This window comes from Thamnophis elegans, chromosome 10 (assembly GCF_009769535.1).
Source record: "Thamnophis elegans isolate rThaEle1 chromosome 10, rThaEle1.pri, whole genome shotgun sequence".
In the NCBI taxonomy this organism is placed as follows: Eukaryota; Metazoa; Chordata; class Lepidosauria; order Squamata; family Colubridae; genus Thamnophis; species Thamnophis elegans.
Window position 1 is genome coordinate 29,467,233 of NC_045550.1, and position 20,262 is coordinate 29,487,494.

At 35.3% G+C, this 20,262-nt stretch overlaps 1 protein-coding gene across 2 annotated transcripts in view; it reads left to right on the plus strand.

Moving 5' to 3' along the window:
• The window catches only part of MAP3K13 (mitogen-activated protein kinase kinase kinase 13), a 35,437-nt gene extending 15,268 nt beyond the window's left edge, over window positions 1–20,169 (plus strand). Inside the window, exons 3-15 of one of the 2 annotated variants that reach the window (XM_032225959.1) lie at window positions 975–1,555; window positions 2,847–3,030; window positions 3,903–4,094; window positions 4,203–4,361; window positions 4,857–5,015; window positions 7,050–7,158; window positions 7,828–7,937; window positions 8,489–8,605; window positions 8,941–9,078; window positions 10,408–11,122; window positions 11,352–11,419; window positions 12,142–12,439; window positions 14,172–20,169. In XM_032225959.1, the coding sequence (XP_032081850.1) occupies window positions 1,054–1,555; window positions 2,847–3,030; window positions 3,903–4,094; window positions 4,203–4,361; window positions 4,857–5,015; window positions 7,050–7,158; window positions 7,828–7,937; window positions 8,489–8,605; window positions 8,941–9,078; window positions 10,408–11,122; window positions 11,352–11,419; window positions 12,142–12,439; window positions 14,172–14,273 (2,853 nt within the window). In that variant the 5' untranslated portion in view covers window positions 975–1,053 and the 3' untranslated portion in view covers window positions 14,274–20,169. Of the gene's footprint in view, window positions 1–974; window positions 1,556–2,846; window positions 3,031–3,902; window positions 4,095–4,202; window positions 4,362–4,856; window positions 5,016–7,049; window positions 7,159–7,827; window positions 7,938–8,488; window positions 8,606–8,940; window positions 9,079–10,407; window positions 11,123–11,351; window positions 11,420–12,141; window positions 12,440–14,171 lie in introns of those variants that run through there. The other variant, XM_032225960.1, reaches the window with a different exon arrangement.
• The last annotated feature ends 93 nt before the right edge of the window (window positions 20,170–20,262 follow it).

Consider the following 20,262-nt stretch of genomic DNA (forward strand, 5'->3'; position numbering starts at 1 on the left):
TCTTTCTTCCATCCCAATTGGTTAATATGCACCTACTCAGCATACTCTGCTGTGAGGAACTGATGTGAAATGCCATCCCAAGTTGTCATAAAATTAATTTAAATTTATGGTTTTGATGAAAAACATTTTGATGTTATATGTTAATTTTAGGCTAAAACTAGCTTCTTCAGCTATAATAAAGAGGATACTTTTGAAACTTGATTTAGTTTTGAAGCTTAAACCCTGTAAATCAAACTAAGGTACAGTAATCAATTATTATTTACGGTATTTATTAAAGTATTACTTCCACAATCCAAGAACTCTTAATAGTTTCTATGATATTGACAATTAATTAAAATCCATGATACATTTAGAAGTCAAAATCATAAACCAAGAATCATCTTAACAATCACAAAAACAAAATAGGCAAAGAATAAACATAAGAATACAAGATGGCAAAAGTCACAAGGTCAGCTGAAGTCTTTAACCTTCTTCTAAAAGATGGAAGGGCAGAAATATGCCCTATAATACATAAATGGTACATTAACCAGATATCTCTTTTAAAATATTGGCAGTAATCATAACAAAACTAAGTTAGCATAATTTAGTTCATGTTCTAACCTGCTGATAAATGAATGGGTTGGAGTGTGATAAAAAGCCAAGCAAGTTAGTAAATAATAAAATCATTGCTTATTAAGAAAACCCTTAATGCTAATTCTTAAACTTGTGGGCAAGCCAAAAATGCATGTTCTAAGCGTAGTCTTTAGGACCTCACTGTATCATAAAGTTATTTCTTACACATGTTACTTACACTGTCCTGCCTTGTTTCTGGGTCCCCGTTTTATAAGATGGCCACATTGAAGGAAGTTAGCCAGATTCATAAAAGGTTGCAGTCCCATCCTTGCTCCTTGGAGGAAGTTCAGCTTGCAGTGTCCTCCCCAGATGTGCTCCCTGATTGTATGATTCTTGTAATCTGTTCCTTGGTTTTGTTACAGGTGCTGTGGCCACTTTCAGCACTATGGATGAACATTCATTTCTCGTAAAACAATATATCTGACTATTTGCTCCATACACATGCATACCCACAATACAATGACCAGTTCTCAGGAGCTCCTGAGCTGGTCTTCCTCTACAGCGATTATCAATAAGAGTCCCAATGAAGATAAAAGCTTCAATGAGATGCATGGGGAATGTATATCCTCTGGTGTCCATCCTTCATCTGAAGACATAGAAGAGGGAAGAGAAGGGGAGCTACCTCACAACAATGCATCAGACAATATAAATAGCCCAGTGCCCACAACAGTATTAACCAGTGTAAGTGAAGATTCCAGGGACCAATTTGAAAATAGTGTGCTCCAGTTTACTGAACAAGATGATTTAGAAACTACTGTTCATCAGGGCAACGATAACAATATAAGTGGACAGAACAATCATGCAACTGAAGACATCAAAATACAATTTAACAGAACAGGAAGTGGAAATGGTGGCTTTCTTGAGGGACTTTTCGGCTGCTTAAAGCCAGTATGGAATATTATAGGAAAAGCCTATTCTACTGACTACAAACTACAACAACAAGGTAAACTATATAAATAAATTATTATTATTCCTCCATCCCGGCCCCTTCCAAAAGCTTCACGGCAAAGGGATTGTGTTCTCTAGAGCTTTGTTAATTTGCAGACACCTTAAAGTCAGAATTATGAAAAGAAGCATGTGTCATTTTATGTTTATATGTAATTTTATCATACACATTTTATTTTTAGATGTTTCCAAGAATGACAGATATTCTTATCTATGATATATTTTGTGTTAATCTAGTTATTCAGTATTGGTTTGTCTTTTTTGGTCTGAGTACTAATAATTGTCAGGAATCACTCCATTCAAATAATAGTCTCCCCTAGCTTTGACATTTTTGTTATCGCTGAGATAAGTAATAATGTAAGAATACATCATATCATACAAGCTTCTCTAAGTCAAAGCATCTTTTAATGTAGTTAAGATAAAATAAATAGATTAATGGAACATAAAGTAACTTTACTCAGAAATTATTCTGTATTTATTTTAAAAAGCTTAATGCAAAGGTTGGAATAGTAATCATAGCTTTGAAATGAATGGAAACTATTTCCTGGGCCAGCTGCTTAAGGCCTTTATAATCCCCTCTTCTTCAGAATCAAAGGTAAATTAGAAATCAGGTTTTCCCTGTAATTTACTGCCCATCTTCATTAAAGCAGCTGGGTCTTCTGTGTCCTTCTCCAAATTAAAGTCCATTATGGAGAACAAGTCATGGAGATTCAGTATATGCTGTGTTGGACATTGCTTGCCTCATAAATACTCAGGGAAAAAAATCTATTGCAGTTGACCACAGTGACTAAGAAATTCCCTCTTGACATAGGTGACATATCTGTCACAAAAACCAAACTATAAATAGTACCCCATTGTTCTAACTAACACCCCCCCCAATGAAAATAAAAACATACATATTGAAGATTTAACTGGATTTCAGTCACAATTGACTTCTCTTTTACTAGTTAGGATAGTCTTCTAATTCAAGCTTTGTGGTTTGGGGAAAGAAGAGAGACTCTTGATTTCTATCTAATAAACCTTGCTGCTGATGGAGGCATATATATATAAGTAAAACACCTCAGATTTAATATATGGAATTAGAACAAGCAAATATTCACATTTTAGAATTCAACTATACATTTATTGTTATATAGGAAGTATATAACAATATAAGTATTTTGAAGATGCATATATTTTGCATGTTCTTAAAAAGCCTGCAAACTGCCAATATACCAAATGAGCTATTATTTTGTTGTTTGTCATTAGGCAGTTAGTTGCAATTATAATAACTGCTTGTTTATTATCAGATACATGGGAGGTTCCTTTTGAAGAGATATCTGAACTGCAGTGGTTGGGCAGTGGAGCACAAGGAGCTGTTTTCTTAGGCAAATTTCGTACAGAGGAAGTGGCCATCAAGAAAGTGAGAGAGCAGAGTGAAACTGATATCAAACACCTGAGGAAACTGAAACATCCAAACATCATTGCTTTCAAGTGGGTTGTACATGCATTATTCTGATTCTAGAGTTACCTTTTCAAACTGATGCTGTAAGTCTTCATAGCTTGATTAAAGCCAATCGGAGTACAATACTGAAGTTTCCTTTATCTCTTGAATTTTAGTTCTTAATGGAAAAAGTATTATCTGGTAATACAATAGAATTACTACTTTTGTTGTAAGTGGATTTTTTGATGCAGTAAGAAAGTGGTTTGTAATAGCATATGCATGAGTTCTTTCAATTACAAACAATAATCTATTATTGGTGAAAAGAGCAAAAATAATGAAATCTCTTAGAGAAATATTATAGTTGTATAAATAATAGTCACTAAAAGGCTATTAATCATGAATAGAAATGCAGAAAGCTTTTTGAAATGAAAATGTCCCAACCTTGAAACTTTGACATTCAAACGTCATCAGAAATGTTCCGATGTTTCTCAAACAGTTCTGATCTTGATATAATCAATTTCAATTTTTGAAATATTTTGAACACTTCTAGCCAGGAACAATAATAAATGTCTGTGTTTTGGGGAAATCTTTGGATCTTTCATTATAATGAACTTATTTTTTTTCTTTCTGTCTTCACCTCATCAAAATGTCATTGCTGTCGGTACAATTTCATATACTTCAAGGATGTATGTAATCTGTTCTCTGGGGAAATCATGTACTGTTTACTTTTTAATTTTCTTCATATACCAGGTCTAATTTGACCAAATGGCACATAAATAAGCAATAGTGGTTTCTTAGGAAGTACTCTTCATTATTCTGTAGAAATGTGAATCGGAAACTTCTCTTTACTAATTTCTTTCTTAATTCCCCATTGCTTTGATTTTGATTTTTTAAAAACATCTATTGTTCTTCTTTGTCCTAGGGGCGTTTGCACACAGGCACCCTGCTACTGTATAATAATGGAATACTGTGCACATGGACAATTGTATGAAGTGTTGCGAGCAGGTAGAAAGGTAACACCTCGTTTGCTTGTAGACTGGTCCACTGGAATTGCTAGCGGAATGAATTATTTACATCTCCATAAAATTATCCACAGAGATCTCAAGTCACCCAAGTGAGTTGACAGAGCTTATACAATATGAGGACATAAAGGAAATTGAAATTGAAATAAGGGTGGAATTACTATGAATCTCTGATTTCCTGTGTATTTTATTCTTTTCAGTGTATTAGTTACCCACAATGATACGATGAAAATTTCTGATTTTGGTACTTCTAAAGAACTCAGCGATAAGAGTACAAAAATGTCCTTTGCTGGAACAGTCGCTTGGATGGCCCCAGAAGTGATTCGTAATGAACCTGTTTCTGAAAAAGTAGATATATGGCAAGTAATACTATTCTAACTACTCACCTATTTCAGTATTTCTATTAAAAATATATTACTTTGTGTTTCCATGTTTTTGTTGTTGCTGGCAGATTTAATTTTATTTATTAAGTTTTCATTTTGATAAATATTTTTCTGCACTATGCTTTCTGCAAAATAATTCTGCCTAAGACATCTAACATTTGTCTCAACTATTTATTTTTATACCTGTAAATTTTAATTAGCAGGGTCCTTAAGCCTTTATTTCTTTTTATTGTATTTGAATCTGTTTTTATATGTTGTTCCAGTGTTGTTTGCTGGTTATTTATGGAGTTTCTCTGTAATCCAGGTCATGGTTTACCCAAGGTACTTTTGAAAAAGGCAAAAGGCAAAAACAAAGAAAGTCTGGTTGCCTTTTGAAAAAGAACCTTTGGGTCTACTTTGTTGGTTATTGACCATAAATAAAATTTCAACAATTTTCCTGATTTTAATATTGTTTCCCCCTATTTTTATCAGGTCATTTGGAGTGGTTTTGTGGGAGCTCCTCACTGGAGAAATTCCATACAAAGATGTAGACTCTTCAGCCATCATCTGGGGTGTAGGTAGTAATAGTTTGCATCTTCCTGTACCTTCCACTTGTCCAGATGGATTCAAGATTCTTATGAAGCAAACATGGTAAAATCGTATTTAACTGTTGTTTACTTCCTTGTATTGTACCTTAATATAGATAGAAATTGGAAGTAAAATAGATTGCTAGCAATATGATCTTATCCATTTTCATAAATTACAATAATAAGACTTTAAATCATTTGTTGGCTTGATAAAAATGAGAAGTTTAAAGAATGAGTATTAATATGAATGCATTATAAATTGCCATGTGTAATGTGATAGTAAATGTAATTTATTTCAAATTATGGATTTTTAAAATTAATTTCTGTGATTTCTTTTGGATCTGTAGTCAACAATTAGATAAGTATCATTGAATCAGACTCAATACTTATATGGACAATTGGTTGCTACCTTAAGTTATCTGTAATCACAATTCACAGCTCTTTTAAAAACATTTGGTGATCTCCTTGATCTTTTCTATTCACCTTATCCATTGTCTATCCCTTCCATTTTCTTCACTTTTGCGAAGTACAATTGGTTCCCCCCCCAGTCCATCATTTGTTCATTGCATGCCTAATGTGAGTTTCTGCTTGAAGATCATTGTTTGAAGGAACTACTGTGGTCAGTTTTCATTTTATCCAAGACTGGTTTATTCTGGCAGTCTGTGATAATTTCCCATCTATAAAGCCATTGTTCAGTAAAATTTATTTTCTTCCTCTCTCCTGTGTGTCTTGTTTCCAAAACCACACATTACTGTTGGAAATATCATTACTTCAACTGACTTTTCCAAGATGTATCATGCTGTATTCTGTTGCTGTCCATTCAGTGATGTCCAGGTGTAAAGTATGCCTTTTTTGTAGCTTGAAGTAAAAATTAGTAATGAAGAAGGAATACTATGAATATTGAGATATTAGTGTGGCATAGAAAACATAAAAATGCTAAAAGAATAAAGGAGATATAGACTATAGAGCAGTGATTTTCAACCTGTGGGTTGGGACCCCTTTGGGGGGGTTGAACGACCCTTTCATAGGGGTCACCTAAGACCTTCAGAAAACACATATTTTCAAAAAAATACGGAAAACATAAAATAATGTTATGGTTGTGGGTCACCACAACATGAGAAACTGTATTAAAGGGTCGCAGCATTAGGAAGGTTGAGACCCACTGCTATAGAGTGTTAAACAGAAAAACGAATGATAAAAAGACTATTTAAAAAGTCCATTCATAAAAAAGACTATATGCAGTGAAAAAAGCATCAAATGAATTGTTTGGTTATTTTAGTACGGTATATTATTTACCATATTTTTTGAAATATAGGACACATCTTCCCCCTCCCCCCCAAAGGGTGAAAATTTGGGTGCGTCTTATACACTGAATGTAGCACCACCCACCCTCACAGGCCACCCATCCCCACAGGCCAAAAACATGAGGCATGAATGCAGGGATGGTCTGTGGCAATCCTTACAGCTGATTGGGTGTATTCTGGCAGTAAGATCCACCTACCAATCAGCTGTGCTGAATCAGGCTGCAATAAGTTCTGCAGCTGACCTGGCTGGTCAGAGTTTGCAGCAGCAATCACATTCAGAAAGCACACACAAGTAAGCAGGATTCAAAATAATAATAATAATATACAATACAATACCAAAAGCAGGTTTTCCAAGGTAGCAGTAAATACATGCAAAACACAAGCAGTTTCATTTTCAGTTCTCAGCTAAGCCTGTCTCCTTCCTGTCTCCTTGTTGCTCACATGGCAAATACTGTTTCAGAGTCCAAATAGCCCTCATTGGCTGATTTAGTTGCTATGCCTAATCATCGGCTGACCTTGTTAACATATTCCAAGTCAGGAAGCTAGCCAGCTGAATACCATGGATGCTGGTAGGCAAAGGCAGAATTTTTTTTTTCTTATTTTTGTCTCCAAAAACTAAGGTGCATCTTTTACTCCGAAAAATATGGTAGTTAGAATTCATCCTTTTTGGCCTATTCGAATAAGTATAGAAATTAATATTCTTTTGTAAGTTAACCTTCAAAGGAAAAAAAACAACAATTTAGGCTAAGGTTAGTTTACTGAATGGTATCCCTTTTGTTTTCTTAATTTCGCAGGCAAAGCAAGCCGCGGAATCGGCCTTCTTTTCGACAGACACTTATGCACCTTGACATAGCATCTGCTGATGTTTTGGCTACCCCTCAGGAGACCTATTTTAAGTCTCAGGTAATTTAATAACTATTGATAGCAACAAATTCAGTTTGACAGCTTGTCATAAGAACTTTAAAAGGACTGCTCGATCAGGCCAAAGCCCATTTTAATTCAGTGTTTTGTCTCTCATTGTAGACAACATGGTGCTTCTGAGGTGCTCATATATATATACACACATACATACCTCTCTCCTATTACTGATGTCTTGCAATTGGTGGTATTTGGAGTTTTGCTACTTCTATCTTAAATGTATAATTGATTATTCAAAACTAACAGTGCATAATAGATCTATTTTCTAGGTCCATGTTAGTAACCCTAATATGTCTAATGCTAATGATATTAATCTGTAAATTCCACAAGTCAATTGTGGACAAAGTAGTGCTTTTCTTCTTTCAATTAGCTTCATTGGGATATCACTTCTTGTAATGTTTTCAGAGAGGCATTAAAAACCCCTTGCCTGTTTGCTTTGTAATATACATACTTTTTGTGCCTTGATCATATTTTATTTATTTCATTTTCCCCCACCTGTATTATTTTGTATAACTAATTTAAGGCTGAGAAACAAGTTAAATATAGCTCAGCTTTCTTTCTCAGATGTTAATGCAATATAATATTTCTTGTTGTAATTACCAAAGCTCTGCGTTATGAGGTATAACCACCTGGATGTAAAATTGTTTTGAATAGGCTGAATGGAGAGAAGAAGTAAAGAAGCACTTTGAAAAGATTAAAAGTGAAGGAACTTGTATACACCGGTTAGATGAAGAACTTATTCGTCGTAGAAGAGAAGAACTCAGGTCTGTATTTATTTAAGAGGTTAAAGGAGATTAGATTAAGAATCCATTTACTTTAGTATACCTTTCCCAGATGTGCCAGCCATTCAAATACATAACTTCGGAACCTGGGAGATGCATTTAATTATCATGACAACTGTCTGTTAATAAATATACCTCCCTAAAGTGTCTAATCTACCCTTTTCAATTCAGTCTCTACCAGATGTGTTGAGATTATACTTCCTTAATTTCTGGGCGCTGTAGTCCCAATGACTGCCAGATTAGGGAAGATTAGTTTATTCTGTCTTTGTCAATACTGAGATTTTATCGGTTTTGAATCACAGGCTAATTTTTTTTACTAGAGGGATCTGAATTCTTGTGTTTTGACAAAGAGACCAAGTGTTATTTATCTATTTTTAAATAAACCATGTTTTTGTTTTGACAGCATTCAAATGTTTTCATAACTTTTGCCTGTTTTAAAAGTTACATTTAACATGCTTGAGAATAATGCTGCCTACGTATATGCTGTTGATTATGGGATTGCACAGCTGAGACTGTCAGCTCTTTTTTCTTAGGCATGCCTTGGACATTCGTGAACATTATGAAAGGAAACTTGAAAGAGCCAATAATCTGTACATGGAACTCAGTGCCATCATGTTACAGTTGGAAGTTCGTGAAAAAGAGCTCCTCAAGTACGTATATCCACCTATGTTTTGTTTTTATAAGCATTCTGTTTGTTACTGACTCCAAAACTGGAGGAATTGTTGTTATTCTTGTTAAGCACTTTATTGTCCTAATCAAAGTTGTGAATAAGAAGCGGGTATTTGTTTGCAGAAAATGATAGTTCTGTTGGGTTATTGGATATGTGGAATTTCTGACAATTTTGCTTGATGCCTTATAGAATAATTATGTTTTTCCAACTGCCAAATGTATATTTTAACATACTTTGCTTACAGCAGTTTATAAATCTTTGAGTAACTTTTGATTAAGAGACAATTAAGACTATTTTTTTAAATGTTACATATAGACGGGAACACGCTGTGGAAAAAAAGTATCCTGGGACTTATAAGCGTCATCCTGTCAGACCAATAATCCATGCTAATGCAATGGAAAAATTAATGAAGAGAAGAGGACTCTCCCACAAATCTGGGGCGCAGACAAAACGGTGAGGCAAATAACTATAGTATATTCAAGGGAAAGGGTCACTTTTCATAAATGATTTCCTGAATTCTTTTGAATACCAATTCTGATCACTGAAGTGCTGGTGTAAGTGCAATAAATTAGATAGTAATATATAGATATAAATGTAGTTTGCTACCTAATTGCTTTAAAAAGAACTTAATAGTCACAGATGGATATGTTCAAATAACTGGATAAAATGATTAAGGTGTCTTGAAGCTTGGATAATAAGATATGTTATAAATTGAGAAAATAAACAAACTTTATTTATTTAATTAAAACCTTTACATGGATGCTCAGCACAAGCCACATGACTCTGGATGGTATATAAAACCATTAAATAAAAATACAAAAGAAAAAAGAAAAGAAAAATAACATGCACCACTAAAGCAAACTAAAATAATTAAATGGCAATCAGAGCTAAAATACACTGTATCTCATCAGTTCGGATTTCTGCTTATCCTAAACCAACTGCTTGGGAAAAGAGCTAGGTCTTAATTGCTTTTCTAAAGGCTGCATGGTTGGAGCCAACCAACTCAGTGTTGAGTGGACATTATTCCAAAAAACAAAAATATATCTTTGGTTGCATCCCAAATAGTGCTATACCTCCATTCCTAGTACTCATGTTGTCCACTTTCCTACATGATATCCATAATTTTATTTTTAATTGAATATGTGCAACTTAGTTTTCTTTATTCTAAACATTTAAATAGACTCACTGGCAATAATAATAAAGCCACAGGCCTCTTTAGCCAATCAAAATCGCATTAAAATGATGACACCCATGGGGCAATGTCATGATGCAGACTCCATCCTCTCTGAAGCAAGTTGTAACTAGTGGTTTTTGCAATATGATGCAAATTTCAACACTTTCCCGCATAGATCATTAGGAAGAAAACTGAATATATTACTGGTAGTCTTCACTTGACAGCTGCAATTAGCATTTTTTTTCACTTTAGAATTGCATCAGTTGCTAACAAGAATTACCAGTGTAACTCTGAGTAATTTATGTAACTCTGTTACCAAGTGATGCAATTATAAAGTGAAAAAAAATCACATGACTCTATCTGACTTATGGCATCAATTCTGATTGCATTCATTAAGCAAATCACTGTGAATTGTTAAGCATGATAATGCTTAGTGGTGACCCAGTGACCAACCCAGATTGGATCCTGCAACATTATCCTGGGACACATATATTCGCCCTCATTCATGATACTTCTTGTTCAGGGCCATTATAACTCCGAATGACTTTGAATGAATGGTCGAAAAGCAAGACCACCCATAATTTGAATGATTTTGCATTCTTTTCCAGACCTGACTTGCTGAAATCTGATGGCATATCCAACACTGAAGTGGCCCCTAGTGGCTCTCCTCTCTCAGGCAGTCCCAAAATGACAACAGTTAGTAGCAAAGGACGTTACCGTAGCAAACCACGCCACCGGCGAGGAAATAGCAAAGGCAGTTACAATGAGTTTACCGGCGTTTTGAAAAATCAGCCAGCACAGGATGACTTGGGCCAGCCAACTCACCATCATCACCACCATCCCCATCATCACCTTCGACTTAATATACATGGACAAGATATAGCCAGTTGTGCTAACAACTTACGATACTTTGGTCCTGCTGCTGCCCTACGCAGCCCTCTTAGTAATCATGCCCAACGGAGGATGTCTGGCTCTAGCCCTGATCTTATCTCTGCTGCTATGGAAGCCGATTCAAGGAGAAATCTGGAGGTAAAGAAAGATGGAGAGAATAAAGCTGATTATTGGGAATGCTGTCAAACAGATACATACAATCTCTGTCCACAGTGCAGACTGGGAACAAATGATACAAATCAACAACAATCACTTGATCCAGGGCTAGAACAGCCTGAAGGACCATTGTATGACTCAGTATATGCAAATTCGGAGTTTCCTGCAAAGAATAAAGAAGGTGAATTCAGCAGCCACAGGTCAGTGTCTCCTCTTGGCTCCTCTCATCTTGCAAGCACTCCAGGACTGCTGGGTAAAACTCGATCCATTCCGAAGGTGAGGCCTTCAGAATTCTTCAAAGAATTACCTTGTTTACTGTGTTCTGTTTTCTCAATCATGCTGTTTGCTTAATTATACGTTTCAAGGTTTTATAGTTTATGTTGAATAGAATGAAATTTAAAGATTTGTCTTCCTGAAAATTGTACATTTATGAGGTACTTTTTAATTGGAATCTGCATATTTGTAATTATTTGGCAAATAACTATTCCTTTTGTTGCCCTACCAGAGTGGTGATGATTCTTCAGAAGAAGAAGGCGAAGTAGACAGTGAAGTGGAATTTCCACGGAGACAGAGGTAGAAAACCCAGTCTGACTATTTTACTAATTATTAATATCAATTCATTTAAGGAATTGTCATATGATTTAATTTCATTTCTGCGTAAAGAAACTTTTGAGTCTGACATTGTTAGCTAAGTTTTTCATCCAAAGAGTTACTTCTCCATCTGTTTTCTAGAAAGATATAAGTATATAGGATAAAACAATATGGTCAAATATGTGTATTGTATTGGATTTAAGATATGTGGCAAGTAAGAGGCAGATACAACACCACTTACTTTTTTTAGCAACAAATTGTTGCACATCACTATTGCATATCACAGGGCTACACTTATCTCTCTGATAAGCACTGGAATATGATTAGTAGCGAATGGAAAGACATGAAAATAAAAAGTTTTCTCTATCAAAATAGTGAATACATTGATTCTTAGGTAGTGGATACTATTTGGGAAAACTAGACCAAAAAAGCAAAGGTTATTAATTTGTAAGAAAATACAACATGTTACATGATAGAATTGTTTTTGTTTATTTGATGGATACATATTGGGAATGTGCATTCTTCCCAAAGAGGAACATTAACTACATTTTTATGCTTAATAGTTGTGAAATTATATACAATACATATTTTAAGAGTGTCAAATTTGGCCTTTTTCTTGTTATTTGATTTGTATATACAGTGCATAAAAAAAGTTGTGTGCAGCATTTGAATCAAAACGGACTAAAATGTTAATGGATTTGCAGGCCACATCGTTGCATCAGTAGTTGCCAGTCCTATTCAACCTTCAGTTCCGAGAACCTCTCTGTCTCTGATGGGGAAGAGGGCAATACCAGTGACCATTCCAACAGTCTGGATGAGCTGGCTAATAGACGGGAAGATTGTTTGGCTGAGAAGTTCGATGACATGCTGTCACAAACTCCAGAAATCTCCATTGAGATATCTACTCAGTCTGATGGACTTTCAGATAAAGAGAGTGCTGTACGTAGGGTGAAAACACAGATGTCACTTGGCAAATTGTGTCCAGAGGATCATGGTTATGAGGTTAGAAACTCTATCTCTCCTCTGCTTAGCAATATTACACATTATTTAGTTGTTCTGTAACCAGGTCTGTCAACCCATTAATGCATTGGTGACCTAGGTGTGATCCTATATATGTTCTTGAAATGAAATTTACCGTATTTTTCAGAGTATAAGATGCACTGGAGTATAAGACTAACCAAGGTTTGAAGAGACTTTTTTTTTAAAGTAGGTAGGTAGATAGAGGGAGAGAGAAAGAGAGAGAAATACAGTAGGTAGGGAGAGAGAGAGAGAAATACAGTAGGTAGGAAGAGAGAGAGTAGGTAGGTAGATAGAGGGATAGAGAGAAAGAGAGAGAAAGAAATACAGTTGGTAGGTAGCGAGAGAGAGAGAGAGAGTGTGTAGGTAGGTAAATGTTTCCAGGTTTATTTATTCATGTGCTGGAGAAGGAAATCACTGACAATCTGAGCACCTAAGATTTTGTTTCTGCTGGCACAGCACTTGATCAATCTAATTCTCATCAATCACTCTAAAGAGCTTTCCGAAAGGAAAAAAAAGGTTTTGCATTTTGCAAACCTCCCAAAAACGGCCAGGTTTTTTTGGTGAAAATGGGCCCCCTTTTTAAAAGGCATGAATAGCCTGGGGGGGGGGGGCGGCTTGCAGAGTGCTCCTGGGGTGGGTGGGGCAAAAATGAGCAAAAAATGCCCCATTTTTCGTGAAAACAGGCCTGTTTTTTTCAAGAAAATTGCATGCATGGCCTTATGGAGGCTTATAAAGTGGTCCTGGGGGCTGGGAGGGGAGCAAAAATTGAGCAAAAGCCGGCCCCTTTTCTGCTCATTTCTGCCCTCCCCAGCCCCCAGGAGTTCTCTGAAAGCCTCCTACAAGCTATGCATGGTCATTTTGGTGAAGGGACGGGGCTTCAGGAAGCAAAAAATGCTGTATTCAACGTATAAGACGCACCCAGATTTTCAGCCTCTTTTTTGAGGGAAAAAGGTGCGTCTTATACTCTGAAAAATACGGTATATCACCTGTCACCCTTGAGCATACTTCCTATGTAGGGGTGAGCTTCAAAAATATTATCAAGGGGTTCTCTACCCGGTTGCTGGTTGGACGTGGCCACTTTGGGAGTGCCTAGTTGGCCTCTTGCACCATGGCAGGGGGAGCATTTTTGCCCTCCCTGGGCCCATTTCCGGCCTTCCTGAACTTCTGGGAGGGGCAGGGTGGGGTGGGCAGAGCCAGCCAGGAATGGGATTTGGGGGTTCTCTGAACTGCACAGAATCTTAGCTAGAAGTTCTCCTGAACCCCTGCGAACCGCCAGGAGCCCACTCCTGTAGCTATGGCTTATGGGGCATAGAATTCAGCAACAACTGGAATACCCCCGTTTTTCTGTGTTTAATTAAATAATTTTGTTTGATCACCTACCTGCTTCTTAAATGATTTATAATATCTTGGCTTAGATCTTAAAATAAACTAACCTTAGAAAGTTCATAGAAATAACTTTCCACATTCCCTGCAGTCATTTGCAGCATTCAGAAAGCTTTTCCAGATGATCAGAGGATTGGTTTTTTTTTAGCATTGTTGAATAGAAAGCAGGTGGATAATGGGGGAAGGGGAAAATAAATATTGATTTTCATCAGTGGCTTGTGTATATTTTTAGCTTTCATGGAAAGGAACTACTTTATCTGCCAAATAAAAATATTGTATATCTGAAATGCCAATAAATAATTTGAATTGCTTCTATTACTTTGTAATGCAGAATCCTGGGCAGTTTGGAGACTCGGGTGGTGAATCTTCAGAAGAAGATTGTTCTGATGCAACTGTGAGAACCAGTAAAGTTTGTAACTCTGCAACCTTGTAATGATAAATCTACTTTAGCCTCGTTAATCTGATCAACTGGCATTTTGATTCCACTCAGAAAAAAAAAACTTTTTCATTCCGTCTTTGAGAAGTTGCTTCTCCACCCCATCAACTATATGATCTGCAATAACTTGAATCTTTGGAGAAATGTTCTGATGAATTGGTTTCTCAATGAGCATTTCAATCATGAATGGCAGGGATGTATTTTACTGAATAATTGAACTGTTGTACCATATTTTTGGCATTTTAACACTTTTTACTGATCAAGATGATCACTGTCCATAGGCAAAATAATTGGTTACAAAAATAGAAAGAAAACTGAAAAAGAATCATTTTGAATTTTAAGAGAGCATGTATAGACAGAATAGAATTTGTCATTACTTGGCCATATGACTCTGAAGGGCTGACAGGTTAAAAACGCAGCATTGATTTCACTAAAACTGCATGAGATAACCTATGAACAAAAAGTCATTTGTATAACCAGTGTAACTTTTTCAACATAAAGTATTCACATTCCAGGGAAAGAGTATCTGAGATGCTGTTCCTCAGCAAAAGAAAATGGAAATTAATGGTTTCATTTTAAAATTTATTTTATTGTTAGTTGATTGCAAAAATCTTACAATTGCAATTACAGCTTCTCTCCATATCGTCATCATACTAGTGTGAGGACAGCAGATAAAAGTATTGAAAGATTGATGGATAGATGCACATACTGTTTTGCTCTGTTGACTTATTCTCTTTATATTATGCCTTTTACTTGGTTCCTTCAATTAAAAATACATGTGTCAAATTAATGCTGAACACAAGCCATGGAAGATATATATATACCTATCCTGAGGACTTTCCTGAAGGAAGAAATTAGAACTGTTCCCCCTACCGCTGGGGGATAGTCCAGCCTATGCCACATAATTTGTCTTCCTACTGTTTTCACTAATATGGTTTTGATAGGAGAGTCACTTATTAAGCTTGATAGAAAGTTACATAACCTTTTTTTAAAAAAATGGCAATTGATGAAAATGCTCTTTGAAATGGCTTGAAGGAACATTAAGTCGTATTGTATTGTGGATCTGGATTGGTATCCCTTTGTCTTTTTTTACAAATATGGTTTACCATTCATCCTATTTCCTATAACTAGAATGTTCAAGAAGAGCAAAACAAGTAACACTGAAGTCTGGCTTTCGAATCAAAGTGTTAATCATTATCTTTCAATGCTTCCTTCCTTCACCATGTTGGCTAAAGAATGACATAAAGCAAGCCTTTTGGTCAGCGTAGCAGGATTTAAGTTAATGAGTATCAAATGCATCCTTCACCCCATCTGCAGAATGAAAGGCAAGCATGGGTTGACATTTTGCTGCTGTTTGTTTACATTTGATTTGATATGATTTTTTAAAATAGATTAATAGCCTTGTGACAAAATGTAGAAAATTCTTTATTAATATTGAAGAACAGTATTGTATGAGTTAAATTATTCCATACTTTAAAAATTCTGTAGCTGGACTACACGAATCATAAATTATTTCATTATTTATTATAATTTCTGTAGATTAATGATAGGGCTTGTTGTACTGCAGCATGTCAGTCCTACTTCAGCTATGCTGTGGCCTATACTCCAGGAGGAATAGTAACCAAAGTGCTCTATGTATAATGCAATTTAATAATCTTACACAGGCCACACTGATTTTACTCAATTGCAGCAGCCAATGGAAAACAAACATGGCATACTCTGATAAAAATTGCATGTGCCATGAGTGTAAAGTATTTAAGAAACAAATGATGCTTCAGCATGCATTAGGTTCCCTGTTGCAGTCCATAACACTGTGAGTTATTGTCAGATTGAAATATAAAAGAATTTATACCTGTTCACTTGAAGTGGCACCTCCTGCTAAAATAAGAGATTCCTCAAGTTTTATATCTGAGTGAACTGAGTTTTGCGTGTTCAGAACAAAATTGCTTCTTGTGCATTCTCTATTTTCCCAAGGAGGAACTACTTTTTTAGGGAGACCTATATACTGGTAATACTACACTCCCCATCAATGTCATTCCAACTATATGGGCCCGACCACAATTGTCTAGGAAGATTGCTGCATCTGCCAGATCCATGGCAAATCCCTAATTCAGAAATATTATTTGGTGCTTGAGCTAGGCATTTTTTTAAACTGACAGGAACAACTATCACGCCTTTTCCCTTTTTAGGTTCAATCTTTCATAAAAATCTTTCTTTTATCAGCACATTATGTGTCTGTATTATGAGGATAATCTCCAAACAAGTATCTGCTTTGTAAGTAATGTTAGCAATAAAGACACGCCCTCCCTATGGCTCCAGGTTGGAGTTTTAACAGCCCACAGATAGCTATGTGTTTGGAAAAGAATGCTCCTTTTTAAAGAAATGGCAAAATAAGAGTGTCAGGATTGACAAATGCTACATGCTGTTTTCCCCCTGATATGAAGTACTTAGGATTGTTATCTCAGTGCTAATGTTAGCCCACTATTTCTTCTATGAGAAGTTCCACACTAAAGACTTGCTACCCTGGAAAAAGAATACAGAAGTGTAGGACTTATCAATTTGACAGGCAAAAATTATCTGGGATCCTGAATGAAGGATTTTCTTGTGATGATTTAATTGCAGATATTGAGCCTGGAATCTTATGCATGCAAAGTATGTATATGGCCAATAGTTTCTTCCCAGAAGTAGTCTCTACTTTAGTGGAGAATGTGTCCAATTTAATTATCTTTGATGTAGATACTGGTTGTTTCTTTTTTGGTATTTGCACTTATCCTCATCTCCAATGACATGCTGCACAATGTAATTCTTCAAGAGACTATTTTATGATTTAAGAAATAATTAGGATGAGTAGGGTTTTCTAAATCTTACACTCTCCTGCTAATATGTAGCCTCTGTATCTCATTAGACTGAAGACATAGTATTTTAACTTACCCATATCCAAAGAGCTCTATTTATTAGGAGACACTGGTTTAAAAAGCAGAATGAATTTGGGGCCCCCAGGAATATACTATCTAGCAGATATTTTGGATGAGTCTTAATATTTGTTATTGATCAATTTACAAACATTCCAAATGGCTGGAAATCCATGGTTTTAGTTATTAAATACAATAAAAGGATTCTACTAGATACATTTTTACTAAATTATACCTAAAATAGTTTGTTCAGCTGTGAACAAGCAGAAGAACTTTTGAAACTGAAATTTTAACCATGTGTGATCATCCTACTTTTCCCAGTTCAGTTGTCCTATTTATCACTTATAACTTCATAGCATTCCCTAAAGCACAAATTAAAAATGTCTTAACAAATATAATCTCACAATTGCAAAGAGATCCAAATTAAGCAGTGTTATTGCTAATAATAGTTACACTGACAGCTGGGCTAGAAGTTATGATCACTGGGGGAAAACAGCCAATACAAAAAGTTCTCCTTCTGTTATAAAGTTAGGTACATAGGCAATAGTTATACTCCACCATGATGTAGCCTGACTCTAAACAGGAGATGTTGATTGTTGTGTTATTACAACAGACCTGTGCATGTTTTGTTTCAAGAACGATAGAATAATTAATTTTAAACTTTGGATGTTGACGAAATCCATTTTAAATATTGGTCCAACATACATAGTTGATTTTTTAGTATATGCTGGTTATCTTTTTTAAAGCTTTCTCTTAAATGTGAAGGTTAAAAATTTCTTTTAAATGTGGAAACATTCTCAGGTGAATTTGGGCATTTAAAAAAGCTTGCTGTATTCTATTGCCCCAATAAAAAGTACTATTTTGGCTTCTGGAGCATTAGTTCCTAGCACTAAATATTAAGAGAGATGATCAGAGCTATGGGGATAGATACTAAGACACAGAGAATATTAACTCCTTTTTCCAAGGAAGCAAGAGTTCTGTTTACTGGAAGGGAGCCACCATATTTTTTCACATATTATACTGAATTTTCATTCATAGAACCAGCTAGCACAAAAAATGCAGTTTTGTAATAGGAAAGGGAAATAGTACTGTTATTGTTGTATTAATTCTTTGATAGAATCTTACAGACTACAAAGGAATAGCAGAATTTAGATTTAGTTCTTAGATTAAATTTTCAAACCAAAAGCCATAAATCAATTCATTTCATTCAGTTTATGACACAGTATTGCCATCTGTGAATTAGTGTGAGTTTTCCTGCTGTGTTATGACTGTTCTGTGCAAGGGCATTACAATATTGTAACTACCTGATGAAGGGGTTGACAGTGGCACAGCATAAGAATAAGCAATGCAAACCAGAGATAAGCTTTTGATTGAAAAGCCTTCTTTGGCATATTTTCATGATTTTTACACTCTATTCTTACTTGCTGGGTCCAGTTATGGTACAATCGATATGTTGGCTAATGGTTAGTGGAAATTATTATGTTTATATGTCATATAGAATTATAATTTTATCTTCTGTGCTGTCTTTTCTCCCTACTTTGAGGCAAACTTGATTTCTTTTTGTATTGAACAGTGTATAACAATTGGGAACAAATGACTATCAAATAGATGCATGGAATAAAAAGCCAGTGTACCTCATTACGTGTTTGCAACTTCAATTTTGAATATAAATGTATGACTCAAAGGTATACCTATGTGCATTCAAAATCACCATTTTCCCCTGTACAGTACAGTTATAGTTTCCAAACTGTAAAGAGATGGTTTGATAACCTCTTTAGGTAAAGGAAATGTAATATACAAATTATTCTGCATTGTAAGTGCTATATAAATGCAAGGCTTGACATTTTCAGCTTTCAATTAAGTTTAGTATGCCTGTTGATACTAAAGGACAACATGAATGTAAATATACTTTTCATTCCTCTCTATATCCTCTATTAAGGAGTACTTATAACATCAGCCTATTACTGCCATCTCCTGAGGACATGTTGAAAGTATAAAAAAATGAAAGTATAAAAAAGTATAAGAATTGCAACATAATATATATGGAACTAAATTAAGCCTTCTGCATGCCAGCCCACTGTTTCTTGCTGAAGAATTAGATTAGCACTTTGAAACAAAGTCCAAGCAATGTTTTTCTTTCATTATTTAATGTGTGCAATTGAAACATGGGAGCTGATTAAGGTCTTGTTAGAGTTATAAACTGACTCATATGGCACTACATGAAGTCATTTAATCAAATTATCAACTATTTTCAGTACCATTTATCAGATAAATATGTCATGTCTGTGAAAATAAACAGATTACAATTTTCATGAAGTTTTACCTGGCAAGAAGTATTGGAAAAAAGAATAGTTACTGCGCATACTGATGCAAACCAGACAATCAGTTATAATTTGCCACAGTGTATTTTTCAGATCATCTTTTATTATTGTTTTCTTGGCACACCACAAAGATCTAACAGAAACCATCCTAAGAGGTTTGCTAAGAAGACTGATATGTTTAATACAATGTTGACATTTGTTTAGAGCAGGGATAGGAAATGATATCCCCTTTATGACTTGTGGACTTCAACTCCCAGAGTTCCTGAGCCAGCCATGGAAGTCCACGAGTCAAAATGTTGTGGGAGTTGAACTCCACAAGTGGGGGCATTGTTCCCCACTTCTGATTTAAAGAATAGCAAAGACCACCTCAAATAAACTAGGGGAATATTCACAGAAAAACTAGTAACTGATACTGAGCCTTCTGATTGCTTTGATTTCTAAAATGGCAAACTTGCATTACTGCGAACATCAGGCAAACAAAGTCTTATCACGTTCCTTAACATCTTGTCTTCTATCCATTTCTTTGTTGTAGTACAAAAAGGATGAAACAAGGTTCTTTCCTGAATTCTGAAGCTGCAGCTTGATGCGAGACAAGCAAGGCCAAGGCCATTTTCAAATAGGAAATAATGGCAATATGGGGTTAACTAACACTTGGATTAAGAACAAGGGACATATTAAAATTGGATTTTCCCAACTATGAAACACTAGATTGAATAAGTAATATAACAATTTCAATTATTATATTCAAAGTAT